At 35.0% G+C, this 27593-nt stretch overlaps 1 protein-coding gene and 2 non-coding genes across 7 annotated transcripts; 2 read left to right on the top strand and 1 right to left on the bottom strand.

The window, feature by feature from the left end:
• Positions 1–24821, bottom strand: LOC103932908 (protein NTM1-like 9). Of its 5 annotated transcripts, none has more exons than XM_048566257.1 (7): positions 24375–24809; positions 23496–23764; positions 22836–22982; positions 22498–22734; positions 22315–22455; positions 21694–22122; positions 21060–21598 (listed from the first exon to the last, which is right to left on the bottom strand). In XM_048566257.1, exons 1-7 carry the CDS (start codon positions 24568–24570, stop codon positions 21314–21316), a joined length of 1704 nt encoding a protein of 567 aa, XP_048422214.1. In that variant the 5' UTR covers positions 24571–24809; the 3' UTR covers positions 21060–21313. The 5 variants fall into 5 exon arrangements, with proteins under 5 accessions (XP_048422215.1, XP_048422216.1, XP_048422214.1 ...); XM_048566256.1 differs by having other exon boundaries at positions 22315–22413; positions 22456–22734; positions 24375–24808; XM_048566258.1 differs by lacking the exon at positions 21060–21598 and adding an exon at positions 1–363 and having other exon boundaries at positions 22315–22734; positions 24375–24821.
• Positions 8506–8590, top strand: TRNAM-CAU. Its single transcript is given in 2 exon segments — positions 8506–8543; positions 8555–8590. It is a non-coding gene; the product is annotated as a tRNA-Met (tRNA).
• Positions 20272–20356, top strand: TRNAM-CAU. The gene is given in 2 exon segments: positions 20272–20309; positions 20321–20356. It is a non-coding gene; the product is annotated as a tRNA-Met (tRNA).
• Positions 24822–27593: the final 2772 nt, after the last annotated feature.

Here is a 27593-nt window from a genome sequence, read left to right as displayed (position 1 = left end):
TGGTAGAATTCTTTCACTCATATTGATTGAAACAAGGATTACAAAATATACAGGAGATGAGATACATTCCTGATCCTAAACTAAAGCCTACAAACAAGGAAGTCAAATACATAACAAGTAAATAACTAGTTACCAATTTACAATATTTACTTAAATCAATTGAGATATCTTCTTTAACAATGTCTTCCATGAAATGAAAGAACAGCCCTTCCAATTGCCGGCGGTTGTTGCATTCTGCGTCTGCTTCATACCCTTTTTTGCATTATTGCCTTGAGCCACCTCTGCTTCTTTGTTAGACTCTGTTATAGAGGTCTTCTTAGAGGGAAAATCAACAGCAGCTCGAGGCTCTGCAGCTTCTTTCACCTGCAAAAATAAACCAAATTAAGTTGTGGAAATAGCCTCTACAAAGAATCATTATTCACGTTCCTCTACAAAGAATCATTATCCACGTTCCCCGTGCTGCAGTTTTGGGTTCTCTCTCACCTTGCTTTGCTGCTGTTTTAATTCTTTCTGTTTGCTTAGTGCTTCGAGGGCACTTGTTGGATATGTTCTTCTGCGTGTTCTTTCATTGTTATGGTATTCCTCAGGGGCTAATTGACTACGGTTAATCTGAGGTAATTCTGCATCTACATCCACAGAGGAAGCATTCTTTACGTTTAAGGCATTACTGTGTCTTGATTCACGTTGCAGCCTGCTTGTTCTTTGATGTGTACCAGAATGCTTATCATTAACTAATTGACGACGTGTACCAGAAAGTTCATCAGTGACTAATTGATTAGGTACTACATTGACAGGGGAAGCAGCCCGTTTCTGGTAAAGCATAACACCTTCCTGTCTTCTGGGGTGGCTTGAATCAACGGGTGGCTCACTAAGCATTTGTAAACTCGTTTCCTGAAAATAAAAAAAAAATAATCTCAAAACATGAATGTGTTTCCAAAGCCTCCAGTACCAAAAAGTTGAGCAAATTTTTAGCGTTTGCCAGTGAAAACTACCAACACACCCAAAAAAAAAAGATTTTAAGCTTCTATTGGGGAACATGTTTTTTTTTGTTAACTGTGCAAGGAGTACTTGTGTGTCTGTGTCACTGCTTAATGCTTCATCCTCAGAAGACACCCTCCTAATTGACTGGCAGAGTGGAGTCGTTGAAGATGTTACCTTTTCATGGTAATCATTACTAAGCATACGACGCTTTGCCCGCTCAAAAATGTCCATACTTTGTTGTTGCGGAGTGTGTTCCTGCATTGTGAACCATAAATAAGCAAGGTCTTAGATCAGTTTCTTTTGCACCGTCTATATATACGAAAAAGTTAATCAGCATTCGTGTTCAACATTCTCACCTCTTCAATATCCATACGAGGTGCTAGTAACTGTTGGTTTCCAAAATCAGATGCGTTGTTGTTAGTACTCGATTCAAGTTCATGACGGTTTGCAGCATCCACTTTCTCACCTGATTTCTTCCTTACGCAGCAGAGAACTAAATCCCCCTGCACAATTAAGTTGCAAAAACCAATCATGTAATGCAGTGGCAGCAACACAAAATTAAACAATGTTCAAAACCATAAGTCATTAAAGTTTGCACATTTACATTAAATACCAATTTGGCTCGAAGGGGTTTCAATTTTGATCCATTCAATGATTTCAAAACCAAAACCCCTTCGAACCAAACCAAATAGGCTTCGGTTTCACAACGAAAATCCCTCAAGCCTCCAGTTTAGAACTTACCTCATAAAAATTGTTAAATAATGCTGCAAATTATACATCATATCGATAACATCATTCAGAATCAATAACCCCAAAAAAGAAGAAGAATGGTGACCTGATTATCATTAGGATTGGTTTGGGGGATGTACTCATGCATAACCCAGTCGGAAATTCGGCGATCACGAACACTACCTTGGTAAAAAGTTAGAATCCTTTTTTCACCGATGACAGTTCTTTTGTCTTCAGTCTTGACCGGTTTTTGGTTACCAGTGATCTTCCAGAAGCCTTCCTTCGTCGCCCTTACGGTCTGTTTTTTGCTGTTTTTTTTGTTAGTGCTGAAGAAGTACCATTCTTTATTATCCGAGTCGATGAGTGAAAGCCCTGCATAAAACACAACATTTGGTTCAAACCCAATTGCATATATAGATTATCAGACTCGTTCAAGGAAAGGGGTAGCGTTTTTCGCACTGCATTTTCAGCTGTTTACACCTCAAAAATGAACATTTTATAATTTTTTGAACTCACAGAAGAGTGCAGAAATCACTGGCCTTCGTAAAATTGTCACCCAAAAAAGAAAACTTTTAATTAAGAACTGGGATTGGTAATAAGTTGCATTAGGATTAAACCCAATTTCCTAAACAGTAAACAGAGATTCAAACTCAATGAACTGCAAATTGAAAAGTTTTTGTAAAATTCTCATTAAAAAAATAAATAAAAAGATCGAATTTTTTAAGAACTGGGTTTGATAAAGTTACATTTGGACTAAACGCAATTGCATGAACGGAGCGTCAGACTCATTGAACTGCAAATTCAAAGTTTTTACTAAAATTTTCAGCAAAATTTAAAAAAAAAAAAAATTAAGAACTGGGTTTGGTAATTAATTTACATTTGGATTAAACACGAACACCCAATGGCAAATTCAGATTATGAGACACAATGAACCAAGAAAAATAATGAAAATATAAGACCTGGGTTTTGAAAATAATTACCAGGCAAGTCCCTTGGCTCGTGGTCGCAGATATTGATTTCACGGATGACGTCCTTGAAAAAGTAATCCGCTCCCTCGAGCTTCATCTGCAAGTAATAGCGGATCAGCTCTTCTTCTGTGGGGCGGAATCGGAATCCCACTGGCAACAACGTGTCACCTACTGTGGTGAAGTGGATTCCATTGGCAGCCATCTATCTTTGATGAAGAAGAATCGGAATCTGGGTGGGTGGGTTTGTATAGGATTAGAAACACAGGAGAAAGAGTACGGAAACTAACTTGGGTTTGATCAAAGTGTTCGGCTTTCAGTTGTTGCTTTTCTGCTTAATGGAAGAAGATGTTAAACTTCTGCTTCTGCTTCTGCTTTTAAATAGGAACGGGACTTCAGCAATCAGCAGCAGTCCTGATGACGTGCCATGCGTTTTTTCCTCTTTAATTATTATATTTTATCCTTTTGATCAAACCCCTCTTGGAAGTTCGTTTTCCTTTTGTGGGAAGTTTTTGTTTTTCGAAACTTTTATGGGAAGTTTAGATTTTAGAATATTTTACATTTTGGAATCTGCCCCAAGTCATAAAATCTGTCAAAAGTTACGGATCCTTTTCCTACATTGAAGTACAAATCCAAGAGTAATGGTATATGTAAATTCTCTTAAAAGTGGGCTTTATCATTTCATATTTTGCATCTTGTTTTATAAATTTGGCATGAGAATTACTATAAAACTGTAAAGTGGTTGGAAATCTATGGAAAGTTCTACTTTGAGAGAGTTTCTTTAGTATTTGTCACAAATCCAAAATCATATAATAATGATAAAAATGCTAAGGAAATTTTCTTAAAGTGAGATTTTTCATAGTCCCTTTGTCACTTTAGAGTTTAACATTAATTTTTGTTTCAATATTATAAAATACTATAAAAAAACATAAGATAACAGAGAATTTATAGAGAATTATACTTTTGAGAATCTCCTTAGCATTTATCAATAATAGAAATGATTTATTGGAGTAAATATGTTTTTATTTAAATATTTTAATTGCTATGTATTTTTCTGTTGTGGTTTTTATATTTTGGTTTATTACAACCATTAAATGTATATAACCTAAATTGATTTTTAACCTTATCTTTTGATAAGGAGTAATCTCCTTCACTAACTTTGCAACGTATACTTTATCTTTCTGCATATATATATATATATATATATATATATATATATATAGGGATATATAGAGAAATATAAGGAATATATAGAGAAACAACAGCGTATATATTTTTCTTAAAAATTGAGTTCTAAAGCAACATATAGAAAGGGTATGAGTTCGAAAGTTCTTTCATTGTGCAAGAAAGAACTTATCAAAGAAAGAAGGTTTTGAGTTGTTTTATCCTGGGAAAGACGTGGAGTTTGTGTACTGCTTGCAGACTTTGGGCAGAGCCGCGAAACATCTTAAAGAGAGCGACTTAGTCCGCGACTCATCCCAAGAATTATTCACCACTCAAGGCTTCTACATTTTTTGGGTAACTTCATTCCTTTCTACTTCAGTTTACAACATGATTTCTACACTATTAATACTTGGCTACTCAAAATATAAGAGCTCATTCTCAAGACTCTTCATTTTCGATTCATACAACTTTGTATTTATGATCATAATCGTTCATATTATAAATCAGTTTATAAATATTAGCTCTACAAAAATTTCAGTTAAAACAAGGTCATTTAGTCATGGAACAACATAAAAATAGATGGACAAATATGGATAAAAGCATTACAAATCGTCTATCTATTTGTTACAGTTGATTGACTAAATGACCTTAGTTTTAATTTCTTTTATGCAAAGATGATTTTTACAAAGTGATTTATGACATGAAGGGTTCCGATTATAAGCACGAAGTTTCGTAAACCAAACAAGAAAATTTTTTAGTAGGAGTACCTACTCATTCTTGAGTACGTAGCCAAGAATTGTTTTTTCTACTCACTCTTTTTTTTTTCATTTGCACACCTTATTGTTTTTATTTGTTGATTTTCTGTAACTTTTTTAACCTAACGATCACAAATAAGTGGGTTGTGCATGTAGTGAAAAATGATGTGTTGAAATCTCTCGTAATAATTCTAGACTTTATAGTATGGAGTGATTTCTTCGCATCCTTTTGCACCTTCTATGGTCTTACTAATTTCTATATTTGATTCTCTTTTAGTTAATTTGTTCAATTCAGTGACTAAAAATGAGGAGTTTGTAGGAATTGAAAATATTTGTATGAAAATCATTTTCCTTTGTCTATACAACAACGAATGTATACATTTTAAGTCATGTGATCATCATCTCATATCCTAAAAGAGAAAGAGAACACGTAATTTTCAAATGGTTAAACAAAACTTTGACGAATAAGTTTGAAGATAGTACTAAGAAAAATCAAGGGTTTTGGTTCGGTATCTCATACCGAACCACCCCTAGGTATTGTTGTGTTTTTAAAAAAACTGTTTTTGTTATGTTGGCAGAATAAGCAGTTGTAAAAGAAAATTGTTAAGTGTTTGTTATTTTTTTATTTTTTTTTTTTTTTGTAGAAGTGTTTTTAATAAAGAAAGCAGTGTCTAAATATTTAGTAAATTTTTATATCAATTACTTTGAATTGACTAAAAAGAATATATTATTTAATATGATGTAATAATTATTAAAAACAATAATATAAAAGCAAAGATTGTAATGTTATGAAACATGTTAAACGTTTCATTATATGAGCATTAATTTGCAACTCACTTGAGAAAACTCCTGTAGTATTTGATCCTTTTGACCAAGTCTGCTGACGTGCCGCGCCTTTTTTTCTCTTTAATTATTATATTTTGTCCTTTTGATCAACCCCCTCTTGGAAGTTCGTCTTCCTTTTCTGCGAAGTTTAGCTCTTAGAATATTTTACATTTTGGAATCTGCCCCAAAAAATCTGTCAAAAGTTTACAAATCCAAGAGTAATGGTATAGGTAAATTCTCTCAAAAGTGGGCTTTGATTTTTCTATCTTCTCATATTTTGCATCATGTTTTACAAATTTGATACGAGAATTACTATAAAATTGTACAGTGATTAGAAGTCTGTGAAAAGTTCAACTTTGAGGGAGTTTCTTTAGCATTTCTCACAAATCCAATATCAAATAATAATGAGAAATGTTAAGGAAATTTTCTTAAAGTGAGATTTTTCATGGTCACTTTGTCACTTTAGAGTTTAACATTAATTTTTGTTTCAATATTATAAAATACGGTAAAAAAATGAGATGACAGAGAATTATACTTTTGAGAGTCTCCTTAGCATTTATCAATAATAGAAATGGTTTCTACACTAATAATACTTGGCTACTCAAAATATCAGTAAGAGCTCATTTTCAAGACTCTTCATTTTCGATTCATACAACTTCATATTTATAATCATAACCGTTCATATTATAAATCAATTTATAAAGATTAGCTCTACAAAAATTTCAATTAAAACAAGGTCATTTAGTCATGGAACAACATAAATATATATGGACACATAAGGATAAAAACAATACAAATCGTCTATCTATTTGCTACAGTTGATTGACTAAATGACCTTAGTTTTAATTTCTTTTATGCAAAGATGATTTTTACAAAGTGATTTATGATATGAAGGGTTATGATTACAAGCACGAAGTTTTGTGAACCGAACAAGAAATTTTTTGAGGAGTACCTACTCATTCTTGAGTATGTAGCCAAGAATTGTTTTTTCTGCTCACTCATTTTTTTCATTTGCACACTTTATTGTTTTTATTCATTGATTTTTTGTAACTTTTTTAACCTAACGATCACAAATAAGTAGGTTGTGCATGTACTGAAAAATGATGGGTTGAAATCTCCCGTAATAATTCTAGACTTTCTGATATGTAGTGATTTATATGCATCCTTTTGCACCTTCTATGGTCTCACTAATTTCTATATTTGATTCTCTTTTAGTTTGTTCAATTCAGTGATAAAAAATGAGGAGTTTGTAGGAACTAAAAATATGTGTGTGAAAATCATTTTTCTTCGGCTATTCAACAACGAATGTATAGATTTTAAGTCACGTGATCATCATCTCATATCCTAAAAGGGAAAGAGAATGCGTAATTTTCAAATAGTTAAACAAAACTTTGACAAATAAATTTGAAGATAGTACTAAGAAAAATCAAGTTCAAGTTGGTCATCCATTATTTCAATTATTCAAAACTGCATTCATGTGTACACTCCTATAGTCCTCGAAGCTTCACTAATACTAATAGTTCACTCAAAAAGGGACTGAACCATTACATTTCTCAATAACGTAAAAACAAGCCGAAAAACTTAACCTTGAGAAAATGACGATATTACCTTTTAAAATGTATAGCATGTAAGTAATGTGACTTAAATGAACATAAAATTAAATAAAATAGATTCGAATCTTTATAATAGGGATGAAGTTAGTAGGTTTTTTTAATGAGTTTAAAGATTTATTTTATCGAAAAAAAAGTTAAGAGACTTAATTTCACTTGGATAATAATCAGTGACCAAATCGGCAATTTACTGTGTATTTAAAGCTAAAAGTGAGACAAAAAGTTTAGGAACAACACATCTGAAAGTATAAAACTACAAACCTTGGCTTTGAAATAATCCTCTTCCATTTCCTCACCTTTCTGGATTCTATTGCAATTGGCATTGCCATGGTTGGTTGGTTTTCATCTCTGACGTCATTAACTCTCTACTAAGACATCTCAATGTGAGATCAAATGAGAGTAAATACATGAGATTCGAGGGACATAACGTGATCCAAAGTGCCCTTATCCAAGTTTAATCCCTTTCTTTCCTCCCTCTTTATAGAAATATATTTGAATTTTGTGATTGGATGATGGAGATATCCAATATACTTCCTCAGCAAGTCTCAAGTACTTCCTCAGCAAGTAGTCTTCTAGTTCACTACTGACTACCCCACCTCACATATGTATTGTACCATTCATTCACACCTTTGTGGTCCCATTTTTCACTTAATCCATAATATCATAAATGTATAGTTCATAGATGTTAGGATTAATTCCACAGAATAAAGGTAGAACAATACCTTTTCTTTTCTTTTTTTTTAATGAAAAAAGACGATTGATGGTAAGCCATTGTTATCCACTCCTTTTAAGAACTCAACAATATTATAACATCTGTTCATTTAAATTCATAACCAAACACGAATTCCACTGTACTCATAACCAAACATCCCTTTTTTGAGTTTTCTCTTATCTGTGCCGTTGCATATACGATCAGCCTCATCTTCTTCCACGTCAATCAATACAAAAGCTTCCATGAAACCATTTCATGATTCGCTGTCACCTTCCTCCCCCACTGCCATGGCTGCCATGAGAAATAAGATGGTAGAGACGGGTGGGAATGACGAAGATCACGAGGTTGGGTCGATGGGAACAAAGACAAAAGCTGAAGGAGGCAAGGGATTGACCAGATCTCACATGAAGGAAGAAGATAGGCGTTTGGTTATCCACATAACAAGAGATAAGTGTCACAAAATTATGATCCACGTAACAAGTGAGTACTTTGAGTACTGATTGGTAAGTTCACAATACCCAAGTGCTATGTATAAAGATATAAACCACAGTATTATTCAGTAAATGTACCTAGGAATGTCGCTTTAACTTTTCTCTAAGCATCAAATTTGAATGGTAATGCAGCTCTCCTTCAAACCGTTTTTCACCAAGCAAAATTTTTGAGGTGGGTTGTGCAGCTGTGGACCACAAATAGGTGGTAAATGGCCCGTTTTGTATAATTGTATGTAGTTTTAGAAAATATAAACAGAGACCTTGAACAATAATGGGGTGGTGGCGCAGTTGGCTAGCGCGTAGGTCTCATAGCTTCTGAGTTATCCTGAGGTCGAGAGTTCGAGCCTCTCTCACCCCATTTCTTTTTTATCCTTTTCCGATTATACAAAAACATTTTAAGTTTAACTTTCAACCTCTAACAATAAGAACAACATCATGGTCTAATATATTTCTCTTTCACAATTTCAGAAGATCCCAAAAGTTCAAGACCCCGCTCCCCAAATGATTTCTTTTGAAATTATACATATATATATATAATATAATTTTTTTTTTTTTAGTACAACGATATATTTTACATTAAGGGAATGAGGAGTTTGGTTAAGACACACAATAGGTAACCTAATTTGGTATCGAATTTGCAATCTACAAGATTCAAACCTAAGACCTCTCATTTATCCTCTCATTTATAAGTAAAGAAGAATACCAACAAACTGTAGTACTGAGCGACTCTTTTGAAATTATACTAAAACGAAAAACATTTCAACTTCCAGAATTTTAAAAGACATCCCCACTAGTTCAAATCCTCACTCCCCAAATGATTCTTTTGCAACTATAGAAAAACGATAAACATTTCAACTTCTAAAAAAACGAACAACACTATGGTCTAGTAGTGCTTCTATTTCACAATTTTAAGAAGATATTCCAAAAAGTTCGAATCCCTGCTCCCTAAACGATTAAGCAAAAAACAATACATTATATTGAGATTCCATGACTAGCCATCCATCATTACATCTGGTCCGTAGAAACAGAAAAAAGTCAAACTCCATAGGCTATACCAAATATAAACACTTCATCACTGCAAACCGTGGCTGGTACTCCCACATTTTAGAGCAGCAATAAGTAACCAGTAAGTATGGCATTACTCGTTGTGTGACAGAACAAAATCTAACCATTTTCTGGTGAATGAACCCCTCTAGCATCACTGCCCGTATAAAACTGCTTCCCAAGCAAAAATGCAGAACATTATTACGCCTAGAACCATGTTGAAAAGGTACACCGAGGCGGGACTTGTTAATGGAGGGGATGCCTCCCATGAAATGAAACAGCCCTTCCAATTGCCTGTGGTTGTTGCGTTCTGCGTCTGCTTCAGACCCTTTTCTACATTATTGCCTTGAGCCACCTCTGCTTCTTTGTCAGACTTTGTTCTTTGATGTGTACCAGAATGTTCATCAGTGACTACTTGAATACGATCAGTCTGAGGTTTTGGTACTAAATTGACAGAGGAAGCAACCTGTATCTGGTAAAGCTTAAGATCTTTCTGTCTGCTGGAGTGCCTCGAATCAACTGGTGGCTCACTACGAATAGCATCCCAGTCAAATGTTGATTCTACGGCATCCCAGTCAAATGTTGATTCTACGGCATCCCAGTCCATAATTGAATGTATGGACACTTCGATAGTTTCATCACGTTCATTAGCTCCAAATGCAGATGGCATCTCATGGTAATGATCACCAAGCATGCGACACTTTGTCAACTCAAAAATGTCCATACTTTGTTGTTGCGGAGTATGTTCCTGCATTGTGAACCATAAATAAGCAAGGTCTTAGATCAGTTTCTTTTGCACCGTCCCTATATACGAAAAAGTTAATCAGCATTCGTGTTCAACATTCTCACCTCTTCAATATCCATACGAGGTGCTAGTAGCTGTTGGTTTCGAAAATCAGATGCATTGTTGTTAGTACTCGATTCACCTTCATGACAGTTTGCAGCATCCACATTCTCACCTGATTTCTTCTTTACGCAACAGACAACTAAATCCCTCTGCACAATTAAGTTGCAAAAACCAATCATGTAATGCAGTGGCAGCAACACAAAATTAAACAATGTTCAAAACCATAAGTCATTAAGTTTGCACATTTATATTAAATACCAATTTGGCTAGAAGGGGTTTCAATTTTGATCCATTCAATTCAATGATTTCAAAACCAAAACCCCTTGGAACCAAACCAAATAGGCTTCGGTTTCACAACGAAAACCCCTCAAGCCTCCAGTTTAGAACTTACCTCATAAAAATTGTTAAACAATGCTGCAAATTATACATCATATCGATAACATCATTCAGAATCAATAACCCCAAAAAAGAAGAAGAATGGTGACCTGATTAACGTTAGGATTGGTTTGGGGGATGTACTCATGCATAACCCAGTCGGTCTTTTTTGGGGATTTATGAACACGACCTTGGTGAAAAGTTAGAATCCTTTTTTCACCGATGACAGTTCTTTGGTCTTCAGTCTTGACCGGTTTTTGGTTACCAGTGATCTTCCAGAAGCCTTCCTTCGTCGTCCTTACGGTCTGGTTTTTGCTGTTTTTTTTGTAAGTGCTGAAGAAGTACCATTCTTGATTAGTCGAGTCGATGGGTGAAAGCCCTGCATAAAACACAACATTTGGTTCAAACCCAATTGCATATAAAGATTATCAGACTCGTTCAAGGAAAGGGGTAGCGTTTTTCGCACTGCATTTTCAGCTGTTTACACCTCAAAAATGAACATTTTATAATTTTTCGAACTCACAGAAGAGTGCAGAAATCACTGGCCTTCGTAAAATTGTCACCCAAAAAGAAAACTTTTAATTAAGAACTGGGATTGGTAATAAGTTGCATTAGGATTAAACCCAATTTCCTAAACAGTAAACAGAGATTCAATCTCATTGAACTGCAAATTGAAAAGTTTTAGTAAAATTCTCATTAAAAAAAAAAAAAAAAAAAAAAAGATCGAATTTTTTGAGAACTGGGTTTGATAATAAAGTTACATTTGGACTAAAACCCAATTGCATAAACGGAGTGTCAGACTCATTGAACTGCAAATTCAAAGTTTTTACTAAAATTTTCAGCAAAATTAAAAAAAAAAAAAAAAGAATTAAGAACTGGGTTTGGTAATTAATTTACATTTGGATTAAACACAAACACCCAATGGCAAATTCAGATTATCAGACACGCTGAACTAAGAAAAATAATGAAAATACAAGACCTGGGTTTTGAAAATAATTACCAGGCAAGTCCCTTGGCTCGTGGTCGCAGATATTGATTTCAGGGATGACGTCGCTGAAAACGTAATCCGTTCCCTTGAGCTTCATCTGCAAGTAATATCCGATCAGCTCTTCTCCTGTGGGGCGGAATCCGAATCCCACTGGCAACACGTCACCTACTCTGGTCCAGTGGAATCCCACTGGGAACACCTTGTCACCTACTCTGGTGAAGTGGATTCCATTGGCAGCCATCTATCCTTGATGAAGAAGAATCGGAATCTGGGTGGGTGGGTTTGTATAGGATTAGAAACACAGGAGAAAGAGTACGGAAACTGCCTTGGGTTTGATCAAAGTGTTCGGCTTTCAGTTGTTGCTCTTCTGCTTAATCGAAGAAGTTAAACTTGTGCTTCTGCTTCTGCTTTTGAGGAGTTGGCGGCTGAAAAAATCAGCAACAGCCTCTGCTGGCGTGCCACGCGTTTTTTTCTCTTTAATTATTATATTTTGTCCTGTTGATCAAACCCCTCTTGGAAGTTCGATTTCCTTTTCTGAGAATTTTTTGAAAAAATTTGAAATAGTTCTAATTTTATAGATTATTTATTGAAATAAGTTCAATTTTTAGTAACTTTTAACTTTTAAAATATGTTCAATTTTTAGTATCTTTGAACCTGTTTCAAAAAACCCCAAATTTTTTTTTATTTTAAACTTTGTTTAGCTTTTAGAATATTTTGTCCTTTTCATCAAACCCTGCTTCTGCTTTTAAGGTGTCCTTCATGTGGGACCGCTTGCTGCATGGCTAGGTCTACTTCCGGAACTGATTGAGACTTAGGATTGATTTGGTATTATTATACTTTTTTAAAAAAAGTTTAAATCAAAATCAGGGCTTAGTTTAGAATTACTGTGCTTTTAAAAAAAACCTATTTTTGTTCTGTTGTAAGAATAAGGTGTAGTAAAATAAAATTGTTAAGTGTTTATTAAATTTATTTTTATAAAAGTGCGTTTAATAAAGAAAGCAGTGTTTAAATATTTGGTAAATTTTTATATAAATTACTTTGGATTGATTAAAAAATATAGTATTTAATGTAATATAATAATTGTCAAAAATAATAATATAAGGGTAAAAATTGTAATTTTATAAAATATGTTCAAAATTTTGAGCATTAATATACAACTTTTTTTTTTCATTTGCACACCTTATTGTTTTTATTCGTTGATTTTTTGTAACTTTTTTAACCTAACGATCACAAATAAGTGGGCTGTGCATGTAGTGGAAAATGATGTGTTGAAAAATGATGTGTTGAAATCTTCCGTAATAATTCTAGACTTTCTAATATGGAGTGATTTCTACCCATCCTTTTGCACCTTCTACAGTCTCACTAATTTCTATATTTGATTCTCTTTTAGTTTGTTCAATTTAGTGACTAAAAATGAGGAGTTTGTAGGAATTGAAAATATGTGTGTAAAAATCATTTTCCTTTGTCTATACAACAACAAATTTATACATTTTAAGTCACGTAATCATCATTTCATATCCTAAAAGAGCAAGCGAATGCGTAATTTTCAAATGGTTAAACAAAACTTTGTCAAATAAGTTTGAAGATAGTACTAAGAAAAATCAAGTTCGAGTTGGTCATCCATTGTTTCAATTCTTCAAAACTGCATTCATGTGTACACTCCTATAGTCCTCGCAGCTTCACTAATACTAATAGTTCAGTGGACTAACCTTTACATTTCTCGATAACGTAAAAACGAGCCAAAAAACTCAACATTGAGAAAATGACGATATTACCTCTTAAAATGTATCATATGCAAGTAACGTGACTTAAATGAATATAAAATTAAATAAAATAGATTTGAATCTTTATAATAAGGATGAAGTTAGTAGGTTTTTAAATGAGTTTAAACATTTATTTTATCGAAAAAATAGTTTAGAGACTTAATTTCACTCGGATAATAATCAATAACCAAATCGACAGTTTACTGTGTATTTAAAGTTAAAAGTGAGACAAAAAGTTTAGGAGGAACACATCTGAAAGTATAAAACTACAAACTTTGGCTTTGAAATAATCCTCTTCCATTTCCTCACCTTTCCAGATTCTATTGCAATTGGGATTGCCAAGGTTGGTTGGTTTTCATCTCTGATGTCATTAACTCTCTACTAAGAAATCTCAATGTGAGATCAAATGAGATTAAAATACATGAGATTCAAGGCACATAACGTGATCTAGAAGAGTGCCCTTATCCAAGTTTAACCCTTTCTTTCCTCCCTCTTTACATAACCTAAATATTCAATTTGGGATTTACCAAAATCACACTTTGTCTTCTTCACAAAGAGTTGGTGGGTCTGAAGAATCCTTAAAACCAAGGATAAATGGTGTAAATGAGCTGCCCAAGAAGGACTATAGACTAAAATATCGTCGAAGAAAACTAAGACGAACTTCCTCAAGTAAGGCCGAAAAATCTCATTCATCAAACTTTGGAAAGTAGCCGGAGCATTTGTAAGTCCAAATGGCATGACGAGGAATTCGTAATGACCATCATGAGTACGAAAAGCTGTCTTTTCAATGTCACTCGGATGAACCCTGATCTGATGATACCCGGCTCTTAAATCCAACTTGGAAAAAAATTGAGCACCAAACAATTCATCTAGCAACTCATCGATCAATGGAATGGGGTACTTATCTTTGATTGTCAACAAATTGAGGGCCCTGTAATCCATGCACATCCGCCAACTATTGTCCTTCTTTTTTACTAGCAGAACAGGTGAAGAAAAGGGATTGTTGCTAGCTCTAATAAAACCAGAATCGAGCAAGTCTTGTACACATTTTTCAATCTCTGATTTTTGAAAGGGACCATATCTATAAGGCCTTGCACTTGTAGGCTTGCTGCCTTCCAACAATGGAATGCGGTGGTCATGAGATCGTGAAGGGGGCAGAGTGGTAGGGGTCTGGAATACAGCAGCAAATTGAGAGAGTAAGGCATCTAATTCAGTTTGTTGACGGTCAGAAAAAGTCCCAACCACAGCCACTTGTGTCTCCGGTTCCACAAAAAACAGAATCATACCAAAAGGACCCTGAGAAAGCAATCTTTCCACTTGACATGCTGAAACTGTCATTGGTGAGGGGGGAGGATAACTGGAAATACAATAATGTTTCTGCCCCAAACTGAACTCCATTTTTAATTTGTCAAAATCCCAAAGAATAGGACCTAAAGTTCTAAGCCATTGTGCTCCAAGAACAACATTGCAGCCACCCAGTTGTAACACATAAAAATCAAAAGTATACTCATACTGTTGAATCTGTAATTTGACCTGTGAACAACAACCCTTACTCGAAATAGTACCCCCATTTGCTATCATGACCTCAAAAGATTTATTGGCATCAACACTCCAGCCTAATTTCTTGGCAACAGATAGGCTAATAAAATTGTGGGAACTTCCAGAATCAAGCAAGACAATCACAGGATAATTTTTTATTAAACCAGTAACTTTCATGGTTTGGATATGTTGAGGGGCCGAAATACCATAGACTGCACAAGCTGTGATTTCCACATGTTGATCTTCTTGATCCTCACAATCAGTGACTTCCATATCAACAGATCGTTCAGCCAAGACATCTAATAACAGCAATTGTTGATTCGCACAAACATGACCCCTAACCCATTTTTCCGGACACGAATAGCATAGACCCTTCTTACGACGATCTTGAAGTTCTTCAAAAGACATTTTTCTCACATTACTAGGCTTAGAATTTGTGCTAGAAGAAGAGCTATGACTAATTAACAGAGGTGAAGATTTCTGATTTGTGAAATTGCTGGAAAAAGAATTTGGGTTCTTAGAAAAATTCCAAACCTTGATGTCTGCCAATTTGGCATCCACTTGAAAAGCCAAGGCAATTGCTTCATGAACATCGGATGGACGGAGTAATTTGACGTCGTGACGCACTTCGGACTTCAACCCACCAATGAAACAGCTTCTCAGCATCACCGGACTGATCTCCTTAGTGCGATTCGCCAATCGGCGGAACTCCACCACATAATCTTTGAGAGAACCCAACTGCTTCAATTGAACTAAGGCTTCGGTGAAATCCTCAAACGCTGATGGACCAAATTCTTTGCAAAAAATCTGAACAAACTCCTCCCATTTTGGGTAATTCTTGATACAATTTCTCCATTGAAACCACTGCAAGGCTTCATTATCCATGTGGAACGAGGCCATTCTCACCTTCTGCTTATCATCAATGGTGAAATAGTCAAAATAATGCTCTGCACGATAGACCCATGCTAAAGCATCATCACCATTTGAAAATTGTGGAAATTCAAGCTTCACTAATGGCGGTCGGGGCTGAAAAAATGATTCTTGGCGATGAATGCGCTGACCCATATGAATCACCGGATCAGGCAAGGTATCTTCGGATCCCCCAATTGGATTGGAAGAATCGCCATGGTCAAATTGATCCCGCCGAGTGCGATCAGCACCATTGAAATGAGTCTCCAAAGATGCGAATCGGGCCTCCATGGAAGCAATTACGCTGGACAGATTCTGCATCGTCGAACTGATCGTCGCGACAGACGATTGAATTTTCGAGACGGAGCCTTCAAGAATCGTTACCCGTGCATCCATGGTGTTAGCACGCGTAGATGCGCGCGTCATACAAGAAGGGAAACGTGGAGATCTGTTACTGGCTGATACCAATAATAGAACCCTTGTTCTAACCTTTACTCATATGCTGATAATTCCTCTTGTATTACTAACAAACTTCTGTTACAAATCATGATCCTGCATTTGCACAATTATCCAGTATTTATACTAGATTGCAAGCTAGGGTAGTTACACGATATTTTCCTAACTAATCATCAATTAACAACCACAACATTCAATCAATGATTCCCAGACACTTCTCACTAACAATATCAACCTATCACAACCTTGTACAAATATCACCAACAGTATCCTATCATAAATATATTTGAATTTTGTGATTGGAGGATGGAGATATCCAATACTTCCTGGGCAAGTCTTAAGTACTTCCTCAGCAAATAGTCTTCTAGTACACTACTGACTACCCCACCTCACATATATATTGTACCATTCATATACACCTTTTTGTTCCCATTTTTCACTTAATCCATAATATCATAAGTGTATAATTCATAGATGATAGGATTAATTCCACAGAATAAGGGTAGGACAATACTTCAGTTTGGGTATACATCATTCAGTACCCAATATATACCGACCTATTACAATGACTCAATAATATTACAAAATCTGTTCATTTAAATTCATAACCAAACACTAATGCCACTTTGTACTCATAACCAAACACCCCATTTTTCAGTTTTCTCTTATCTGTGCCATTGCAAATATGATCGGCCTCATCTTCTTCCATGTCAATCAATACAAAATCTTTTAATAAAGTAAGCAGTGTCTAAATATTTAGTAAATTTTTATATAAATTGCTTTGAATTGATTAAAAAGAATACAATATTTAATATGATGTAATAATTATCAAAAACAATAATATAAGAGCAAGGATTTCAATCTTATGAAACATGTTAAACATTTCATTATATGAGCATTAATTTACAACTCACTTGAGAAAACTCCAGTAGTATTTGATCCTTCTGATCAAGTTTGCTGACGTGCCACGCATTTTTTTCTCTTTAATTATTATATTTTGTCCTTTTGATCAACCCCCTCTTGGAAGTTCGTTTTCCTTTTCTGGGAAGTTTTTCTGTTTTTTGAAACTTTTCTGGGAAGTTTAGCTTTTAGAATATTTTACATTTTGGAATCTGCCCCAAGTCCTAAAATCTGTCAAAAGTTACGGACTTACGGGTCCTTTTCCTACGTTGAATTACAAATCCAAGAGTAATGGTATAGGCAAATCTCTCTCAAAAGTGAGCTTTGATTTTTCTATCATCTCATGTTTTGCACCAAGTTTTATAAATTTAGTACTATAAAATTGTAAAGTGATTAGAAGTATGTGGAAAGTTCTACTTTTAGAGAGTTTTTTTAGCATTTCTCACAAATTCAAAATTAAATAATAATAAGAAATGCTAAGGAAAATTTTTTAAAGTGAGATTTTTCATGGTCCTTTTGTCACTTTAGAGTTTAACATTAATTTTTGTTTCAATATTATAAAATACTGTAAAAAAAACATGAGATGATAATGAGTTTATAGAGAATTATACTTTTAAGAGTCTTCTTAGCATTTATCAATCATAGAAATGATTTGTTGAAGTAAATATGTTTTTATTTAAATATTTTAATTGCTATGTATTTGTCTGTTGTGGTTTATATATTTTGGTTTATTACAACCATTGAATGTATATAACCTAAATTGATTTTTAACCTTATCTTTTGATAAGGAGCAATCTCCTTCACTAACTTTGAAACGTGAGAAAGCTTCTCACATTAAATAATTTGATGGAATTCCTTCTTAGAATAGAGAAGATGATCAGGTCCCATTCCTTCTTTTGTTCCATTTTGAATATTTACTTTTTGATTTTATCCGTTTTGGTTTCGTTCATTTTGGTTTTTTAAGGTTTTCAAGTCTCTAATTTTGTCAAAATTGCAACGTATACTTTATCTTTGTGCATATATATAGGTTCCCTATATCGAAGGAATATATAGAGAAACAACAACGTATATATTTTTCTTAAAAATTGAGTTCTAAAGCAACATATAGAAAGGGTGTGAGTTCGAAAGTTCTTTCATTGTGCAAGAAAGAACTTATCAGAGGGAGAAGGTTTTGGGCTGTTTTGACTTGGGAACGACGTGGTGTTTGTGAACTGCTTGCACACTTTGGGAAGAGCCGTGAAACGTCTTAAAGAGAGCAACTTAGTCCGCGACTCATCCATTTCCTCACCTTTCCAGATTCTATTGCAATTGGCAGTGCCAGGGTTGGTTGGTTTTCATCTATGATGTCATTAACTCTCTACTAAGACATCTCAATGTGAGATCAAATGAGATTAAAATACATGAGATTTGAGGCACATAAGTGATCTAGAAGAGTGCCCTTATCCAAGTTTAATCCCTTTCTTTCCTCCCTCTTTACATAAATATGTTTGAATTTTGTGATTGGAGGATGGAGATATCTAATACTTCCTCAGCAAGTCTCAAGTACTTCCTCAGCAAGTAGTCTTCTAGTACACTACTGACTACCCCACCTCAGGTATATATTGTACCATTCATTCACACCTTTTTGTTCCCATTTTTCACTTAATCCATAATATCATAAGTGTATAATTCATAGATGATAGGATTAATTCCACAGAATAAAGGTAGGACAATACTTCAGTTTGGGTATACATCTTTCAGTACCCAATATATACTGACCTATTATAATGGCTCAATAATATTACAACATCTGTTCATTTAAATTCATAACCAAACACTAATTCCACTGTACTCATAACCAAACATCCATTTTTTCAGTTTTCTCTTATCCGTGCCGTTGCAAATATGATCAGCCTCATCCTCTTCCATGTCAATCAATACAAAACCTTCCTTGAAACCATTTCATGATTCGCTGTCACCTTCCTCCTCCACTGCCATGAGAAATAAGGGGACGGATTGGGGGCGGAGTCGATGGTAGAGACGGGTGGGAATGACGAAGATGACGACGTTGGGTCGATGGGAACAAAGGCAAAAGCTGAAGGAGGCGAGGGATTGACCAGATCTCCCATGAAGGAAGGAGAAATTTTTCAAGGAGTCGGGAACTCGACATAAGATTGATAGCTGGTGTACCCGAGCAACAAGAGATGGACACAGGACTTTTAACATTTTTTTTTCTTTAAATACATATGAACACGTAATCCAAAACCAAGGAAACATCCGACAAACGTTAAGCATTCACCACCTCTTTCCTTTCCACCGTCGATGGCATCGTTGGACCCACCCCAAATCCCGACGACATCATCGGAATAAAAAGCCTCACCGCCTTCTTCCTCTTCAGCTGCGTCACCGGACACCCTGGACCCGAACGCTTCAACCCGATCGGCGGCTCCGGAATCGGAGAAAGTCTGTCAAACTGCCGCTGACAATGAATACCCGTCCGTCCTCGGTTTCGTCCTTGCTCCGATGGCCTTCCACTGCCCTTTTATGGAGACACCAATCAGTTGAGAAATTAAAGGATAACAATTGCATTTTCTTAAAAAGTCACTGCAATCTGCCGCCATGTATTGCCCAAAACATTCATACTATGCATAAATGCATGAATGTTTGAAATTGTGAAAAACCCAGCTAAAAAAAAAAATATATATTCGCGCAAAAAGCTAAAGGGAATTGAGAAGATCTGTGCAGAGGCCATGACGGCCGTTACCTTCTCAGTTATGGAGCCCACCGTCTTGGAAGTACAGAAATTGTTTTAATTGAAAAAGAAAGCAGGCCGCGTGCCTGCTTGTAATTGGTTGGTACTCCAGGTCAGGTTGGGTACCCGGTATCCAAAAAAGGCATTTGGTTATTCACATAACAAGAGATAAATGTCACAAAATTATTGATCCACGTAACAAGTGAGTATTTTGAGTACTGATTGGTAAGTTCTCAATACCCACGTGTTATGCACAAAGATATAAACCACAGTATTATTCGGTAAATGTGTCTAGGAAGGTCGCTTTAATCTTTCTCTAAGCATCAAATTTGAATGGTAATGCAGCTCTCCTTCAAACCGTTTTTCACCAAGCAAAATTTTTGAGGTGGATTGTGCAGCTGTGGACCATGACACATAGGCGGTAAATGGCCCATTTTGTATAATTGTAGGTACGTTTAGAATATAAACACAAACCTTGAACAGCAGCGGGGTGGTGGCGCAGTTGGCTAGCGCGTAGGTCTCATAGCTTCTGAGTTATCCTGAGGTCGAGAGTTCGAGCCTCTCTCACCCCATTTCTTTTTCCTCCTTTTGTGAGGAAAACGAACATAATTTGAAAACTTTGAGTCATTTCTTTTTTATCCTTTTGTGAGGAAAACTAATGAACATAGTTTGAAAACTTTGAGTTTTAACAATAAGAACAAAATAAAAAGTAAAGTGAATAGTACCATGATTAACTTTTTAGTGTAAAAATGTAATTTTTCGTTAAAGTGAACAGTACAATGAGCATTTCGTTAAAGTGAACATATATTTCTCTTTCACAATTTCAGAAAATCCGAAAAGTTCAAGTCTTTGCTCTCCAAATGATTTCTTTTAAAATATAAATAATTTTTTTTTTAGTACAACGATATATTTTATAATAAGAGGAGAGGGAGTTTGGTTAAGCCACACAATGGGTAACCTAATTTGGTATCAAATTCACAATCCATGAGATTCAAATCTAAGACCTTTCATTTACAAGTAAAGAAGAATATCACCAAACGTAACAGTGAGCGACTCTTTTGAAATTATATTAAAACGAAAAACATTTCAACTTCCACAATTTTAAAAGATATCCTACTAGTTCAAATCCTCGCTCCCCAAATGATTCTTTTGCAACTATAGAAAAACGAAAAACATTTAAACTTCTAACAACACGAACAACACCATGGTCTAGTAGTGCTTCTATTTCACAATTTTAAGAAGATATCCCAAAAGTTCGAATCCCTGCTCTCTAAATGATTAAGCAAAAAACAATATATTATGTTGAGATTCCAGGACTAGCCATCCATCATTACATATGGTCCGTAGAAACAGAAAAAAGTCAAACTCTATAGGCTATACCAAATATAAACAATTCATCACTGCAAACCGTGGCTGGTACTCCCACATTTTAGAGCAGCAATAAGTAACCAGTAAGTATGGCATTACTCGTTGTGTGACAGTCAACAAAAACTAGCCATTTTTCTGGTGAATGAACCCCTCTAGCACCACTACCCGTATAAAATTACTTGCCAAGCAAAAAAGCAGAACATTATTATGCCTAGAAACATGTTGAAAAGGTATTCTGATGGGGGACTTGTTAATGGGGGGGATGTCTCCCATGAAATGAAAGAACAGCCCTTCCAATTGCAAGTGATTGTTGTGTTCTGTGTCTGCTTCACACCCTTTTCTGCATTATTACCTTGAGCCACCTCTGCTTCTTTGTTAGACTTTGATATAGAGGTCAACTTCGGAGGAAAATCAACAGCAGCTCGAAGCTCTGCAGCTTCTTTTGCCTGCAAAAATAAACCAAATTAAGTTGTGGAAATAGCCTCTACAAAGAATCATTATTCATGTTCTCCGTGCTGCAGTTTTGGGTTCTCTCACTCACCTTGCTTTGCTGCTGTTTTAATTCTTTCTGTTTGCTTAGTGCTTCGAGGGCACTTGTTGGATTTGTTCTTCTGCGTGTTCTTTCATTGTTATAGTATTCGTCAGGGGCTAATCGAATACATTTAATCTGAGGTAATTCTGCATCTACATCCACAGAGGAAGCATTCTTTACGTTTAAGGCATTATTGTGTCTTGATTCACGTTGCGGCCTGCTTGTTCTTTGATGTGTACCAGAATGCTCGTCATTAACTAATTGACGACGATGTATACCAGAATGTTCATCAGTGACTACTTGAAGATGATCAGTCTGAGGTTTAGGTACTACATTGACAGAGGAAGCAGCCTGTGCCTGGCAAAGCATAACACCTTCCTGTCTTCTGGAGTGGCTCGAATCAACTGGTGGCTCACTAAGCATTTGTAAACTCATTTCCTGAAAAAAAAAAAAAAAAAAAAAAAAAGGTCTAAAAACATGAATGTGTTTCCAAAGCCTCCAGCACCAAAAAGTTGAGCAAAGTTTTAGCGTTTGCCAGTGAAAACTACCAACACAACAAAAAAATATAGATTTAAGCTTCTATTCTATGGGGAACGTGGTTTTTTCTTATTTTATTTTATTTTTTGTTACCTGTGCAAGGAGTATTTCTGTGTCTGCGTCACTGCTTAATGCTTCATCCTCAAAATACACCCTCGTAATTGACTCTGGCAGAGTGGAGTCGTTGAAGATGTTAGCATGAGTTGTATCAGGATGAGTGGAGACGTTGAAGATGTTAGCATGAGTTGTATCAGGATGAGTGGAGACGTTGAAGATGTTAGCATGAGTTGTATCAGGATGAGTGGAGTCGTTGAAGATGTTAGCATGAGTTGTTTCATCCTGATCCCTGTCAACAATAATTGAATTTAAGAACTCTGCGAACTTATCATCTGGTTCATCAGCTCCAAATGCATATTGCAACCCATGGTAATCATTATTACCAGGGGCACTTGCAAGCATACGACCCTCTTCCCTCTCAAAATAGTCCATGCTTTGTTGTTGCTGAGTATGCTCCTACATTGTGAACCATAAATAAGCAAGGTTTTAAATCAGTTTCTTTTGCACCGTTTACATATACGAAGAAGTTAATCAGGATTCGTGTTCAACATTCTCACCTCTTCAATATCCATACCAAGTGCTCGTAGCAGTTGATTTTCGAAATCAGATTCATTGTTGTAAGTAATATATTCGCCTTCATCACAGTTTGCAGCATCCACATTCTCACCTAATTTCTTCTTTACGCAACAGAGAACGAAATCCCTCTGCACAATTAAGTTGCAAAACAAATCATGTAATGCAGTGGCAGCAACACAAAATTAAATAAGGGTTCAAAACCAAAAGGCCACTTAGTACTATGGTCTAATGGTATTCCTCTTCACTTGTAAGTGAGAAGTCTTAGGTTCAATTACTTGCCAAAGGCGAATTTGAACCACATTATTGCTAGCCCATTGTGAGGCTTAGCCCATTCCCCCACCCCCCCTAGTGTAGATAATATCGTTCGTTCAAGAACATAAAACAAAAGTCATTAACCTTAGCACATTTACGTTAAAACCAATTTGGCTCAAAGGGGTTTCGCTTTTGATCCATTCAATGATTTCAAAACCAAAACCCCTTCGAACCAAACCAAATAGGCTTCGGTTTCACAACAAAGACTCCTCAAGCCTCCAGTTTAGAACTTACCTCATAAAACCTGTTAAACAACGCGGCAAATTATACAGCATATCGATAACATTATTCGGAAACAATAAACCCAAAAAAAGAACGAGAATGGTGACCTGATTAGCATTAGGATTGGTTTGGGGAATGTAATACTCATGCATACCCCAGTTGGTCCTTTGGGAATTACGAACAGTACCTCGGTAAAAAGTTAGAATCCTTTTTTTACCGATGATAGTTCTATTGTCTTGAGTCTTGACCGGTTTTTGGGCACCAGTGATCTTCCAGAAGCCGTTCTTCGTCGCCCTTTCGGTCTGGTTTCTGTTGTTTTTTTTGTAAGTGCTGAAGAAGTACCATTCTTGATCATCCGATTTTATGAGTGAAAACCCTGCATAAAACACAACATTTGGTTCAAACCCAATTGCATATAAAGATTATCAAACTCATTCAAGAAACGGGGTAGCGTTTTTCGCACTGCATTTTTCAGCTGTTTACACCTTAAAAAAAGAAACATTTTATAATTTTTCGAACTCACAGAAGAGTGCAGAAATCACTGGCCTTCGTAAAATTGCGACCCAAACAAGATAACTTTTAGTTAACTGGGATTTGTAATAAGTTACAATAGGATTAAACTCAATCCCCTAAACAGTAAACAGAGATTCAAACTCAGTGAACTGCAAATTGAAAAGTTTTAGTAAAATTCTCGTAAAAATAATAAATAAAAAGATTGAATTTTTTAAGAACTGGGTTTGATAATAAAGTTACATTTGGACTTAACCCCAATTGCATAAACGGAGTGTCAGACTCATTGAACTGTAAATTCAAAGTTTTTACTAAAACTTTCAGCAAAATTTAAAAAATAAAATTTAAGAACTGGGTTTGGTAATTAATTTACATTTGGATTAAACCCAAAAACCCAATGGAGAATACAGATTGTCAGACTCATTGAACTAAGAAAGCTAATGAAAATTTAAGACCTGGGTTTGGAAAATAATTACCAGGCAAGTCCCATGGCTCGTGGCTGCAGATATTGATTTCACGGATGACGTCGCTGACAAGGTAATCCTTACCCTCGAGCTTCATCTGCAAGTAATAGTCGATCAGCTCTTCTTCTGTAGGGCGGAACCGGAATCCCAATGGCATCGTCAGGTCACCTGCTGCTGCTCTGGTGAAGCGGTTTCTATTAGCAGCCATCTATCTTTCATGAAGGAGAATCGGAATCTGGGTGGGTTTGTATAGGATTAGAAACACAGGAGAAAGAGTACGGACATTGACTTGGGGTTTGATCAAAGTCTTCGGCTTTCAGCGGGTGCTTTTTGCTTAATGGAAGAAGATATTAAACTTCTGCTTCTGCTTTTTCGTGGGATGTGGAATTTTTGTTGTCATGGCGTTTGGTGGGACGCTAAGGAGTCCTACGTGTGGGACCGCTTGCTCTACGGCTGGGTCTGCTTCCTGGGAACTGACTGAGAAGCGAGGGATCATGTCAGCATCTCCGAATGAATTGAGCAAATTTTCTTTTGAAGAATAATACTTAGGGGTGGGTTCGATAGAATCGCTATTGTTATCGTATCAAAATTTTCGTACGAATTACTAATATTGTATTGATTATTTATTTGTATCATCTTTCTAGTAAAGGCATAGCCCGTTAACGATGTGAATTTTATTTCTATTAAAATATAGAGATATGATACAAATAGATGATAAGAGTGCCGTTTTTGTTTTGGAAAGTGTCTTAACTTTATCATAATTGTGGGTTCAAATTTTATTTTCAAACTCTTTACTAAACAAATACTTTTGGATGAAAATATATTGCAAGACTCAATTTATAACTTGAAAAAGTAGCAATTGTCCGGTAAGTATACAGTGTGAGTTGCTAATTCTTTAATTTGCTAATTTAGTTGCTACCTCAGTTGGATATGCGTTTTTCTTACGTGACATAACAAATCTAACTTTGCTACTAAAATACTACCTCCCTTGAAGATGATATGAGAAATTTTGTACCCCATTTTGGTCCATAGCAGATTAAATAAGGGCAATTGAATATTTTTCTGTACTGATTTTAAAGCATGAATTAAAAAGTAAACGAATGCGATCTATCGTGCAAGATGGAAAAGAGAGTGAATGAGGTCGATCGAGAAAGTCTGATTGAAAAGGTCAGTAGCATTCCCATGTAGTTATTCAATCAAAATATGTCCCCATGTACCATCACTTCCAAGGTATATTTTTGAAGATGAGTGAGTGGACAATAATGAATTTTTACCTTTTATAAATATATATTATATCTCACCTTAGAGAACCTTTTTGCGAGTTCAAAACCGTTTTTGAAAAATTCTTTGAGCGTAACACGAGGAAATTTTTTATAATATATTTGTCTCACTCCTTTTGTAATTCACTTAAGTGTGGTTACTTGCAATAATCTTGTTAACCATAGTGTTCAAAAGTAGGGAAATGGAAAAAGAATTATGAGATGATGATTTCCGTGATAGTTAAGATTTGCTTGTAAATTTCAAGACCTACATTTAAAAAAAAAATTGACATATAAATATCTTTTTTAACTTTTTACACACCCGATTAATTTCCGTCATTACTTCCCGTTTTGGTTTGTTCAACCCAAAAAATGCACGAGAAAAACTGCAGATGTGCTGAACTCATACCTAATTACTAATTTAGTGTGTCTACTTTCCAAATTTAGTTTTTTTTTTTTTCTCTGTACCGACAACAAACACAGAAGCAAACAACGGCCTGCATTTCTCTTTGACATGATTGTGGGCCCACCTGATAGGACTTGCAGAACAACAAGACAAATCCATACAAGTCACAATCTAATCATATATCATCAAGTAGGATCTTCAAGATCCATTTGTTTCTGGTCCAAAGCATTCCACATTACAGCTGAGAGCCGCACACATGATTCCCCACTGCTTCCCCAAAAATTAAAAAGAAAAACGCTAAGATCATCTCTAATTTTTTGCCTAAAAAATTTAGCTTTTAGCCTAGAAATAGCTTTTCTACTCTAATCGTTCTAGCCTAAAATTTTAGCTCAGGATTATTAAAGAATGAACTTAGGCTATTTTTTTCCTTAAATTAAATTTTTTTTTTAAATTAAATATGTAAACTATCGTAAATTAATTTTATGAACATTTTAATCTAAAAATATTTGAATTCCGATAAATATTGAAAAATTACTAAATTTTATGAACTGGATTAAAAGAAAAACGCTAAGACCATCTCTAATGCTTTATCGGAATTCACTAAATATTTTAATCTAAAAATATTCACTAAATATTGAAAAATATTTGAATTCCAATAAATATTTAAAAAATTAAATATGTAGACTATCGTAAATTAATTTTATGAACATTTTAATCTAAAAATATTTGAATTCCGATAAAAATATTGAAATTTAGATTACATGATTCCGATAAAATTAAAAAGAAAAACGCTAAGACCATCTCTAATGGTTTGGATTAAAGGTTAAATTTTTTAGCCTAAAATATTTAGCTTTTAGCCTAGAAACAGCTTTTCTGCTCTAATCGTTCTGGCCTAAAATTTTAGTCCAGGATTATTAAAGAATGAACTTAGGCTTTTTTTTTCCTTAAATTAAATTTAAAAAAAAATAAATATGTAGACTATCGTAAATTAATTTTATGAACATTTTAATCTAAAAATATTTAAATTCTGATAAATATTGAAAAATCACTAAATTTTCCACAAAGCAAGCTTTCAACTTTCAATTCAACAACCGTTCCGTCGCCATTGCAATTTTCTTGAAACTTTGCAATGATTTTATCCCACAAAACTTTCTTATTTTGATTTGTGCCAACTACACCATCTTCACTAACAGAAACTCATGCCAAGCATAAACCAACATCTTCCTCACATGTCCAATTACGACCTCTAATATGCTCTCTTGCCATGTTGAACAATTTGGAAATGGAAAGAAATGGTAGAAAGATAAATTGGAAGAATTATAGGAGAAATTTGAGTTTTGTGTGGATGTTTGAACAAATACATATGTATTTATAGAGTTTTTGGGTGAATTTTGAGTTAAATAATTTTTTTTAATTATTTTAGCCGTTGGATTTAAATTTGGCCGTTAGATCTTTTTTTTTACCGTTAGATTTGATTATATTCGATCTCAGCCGTTGGATTCAATGTATTTTAAAATAACATATTCTAAAAAAATTAAATTTGAATCTAGACTGTTGGATCCAACG

This window comes from the organism of the source record quoted next, unplaced genomic scaffold (genome assembly GCF_019419815.1).
Source record: "Pyrus x bretschneideri cultivar Hongxiangsu unplaced genomic scaffold, Pyrus_bretschneideri_v1 Contig40, whole genome shotgun sequence".
Classification (NCBI taxonomy): domain Eukaryota; kingdom Viridiplantae; phylum Streptophyta; class Magnoliopsida; order Rosales; family Rosaceae; genus Pyrus; species Pyrus x bretschneideri.
Note: the sequence above shows the minus strand (reverse complement) of the source record. Positions and strands in the feature narration are given on the sequence as shown.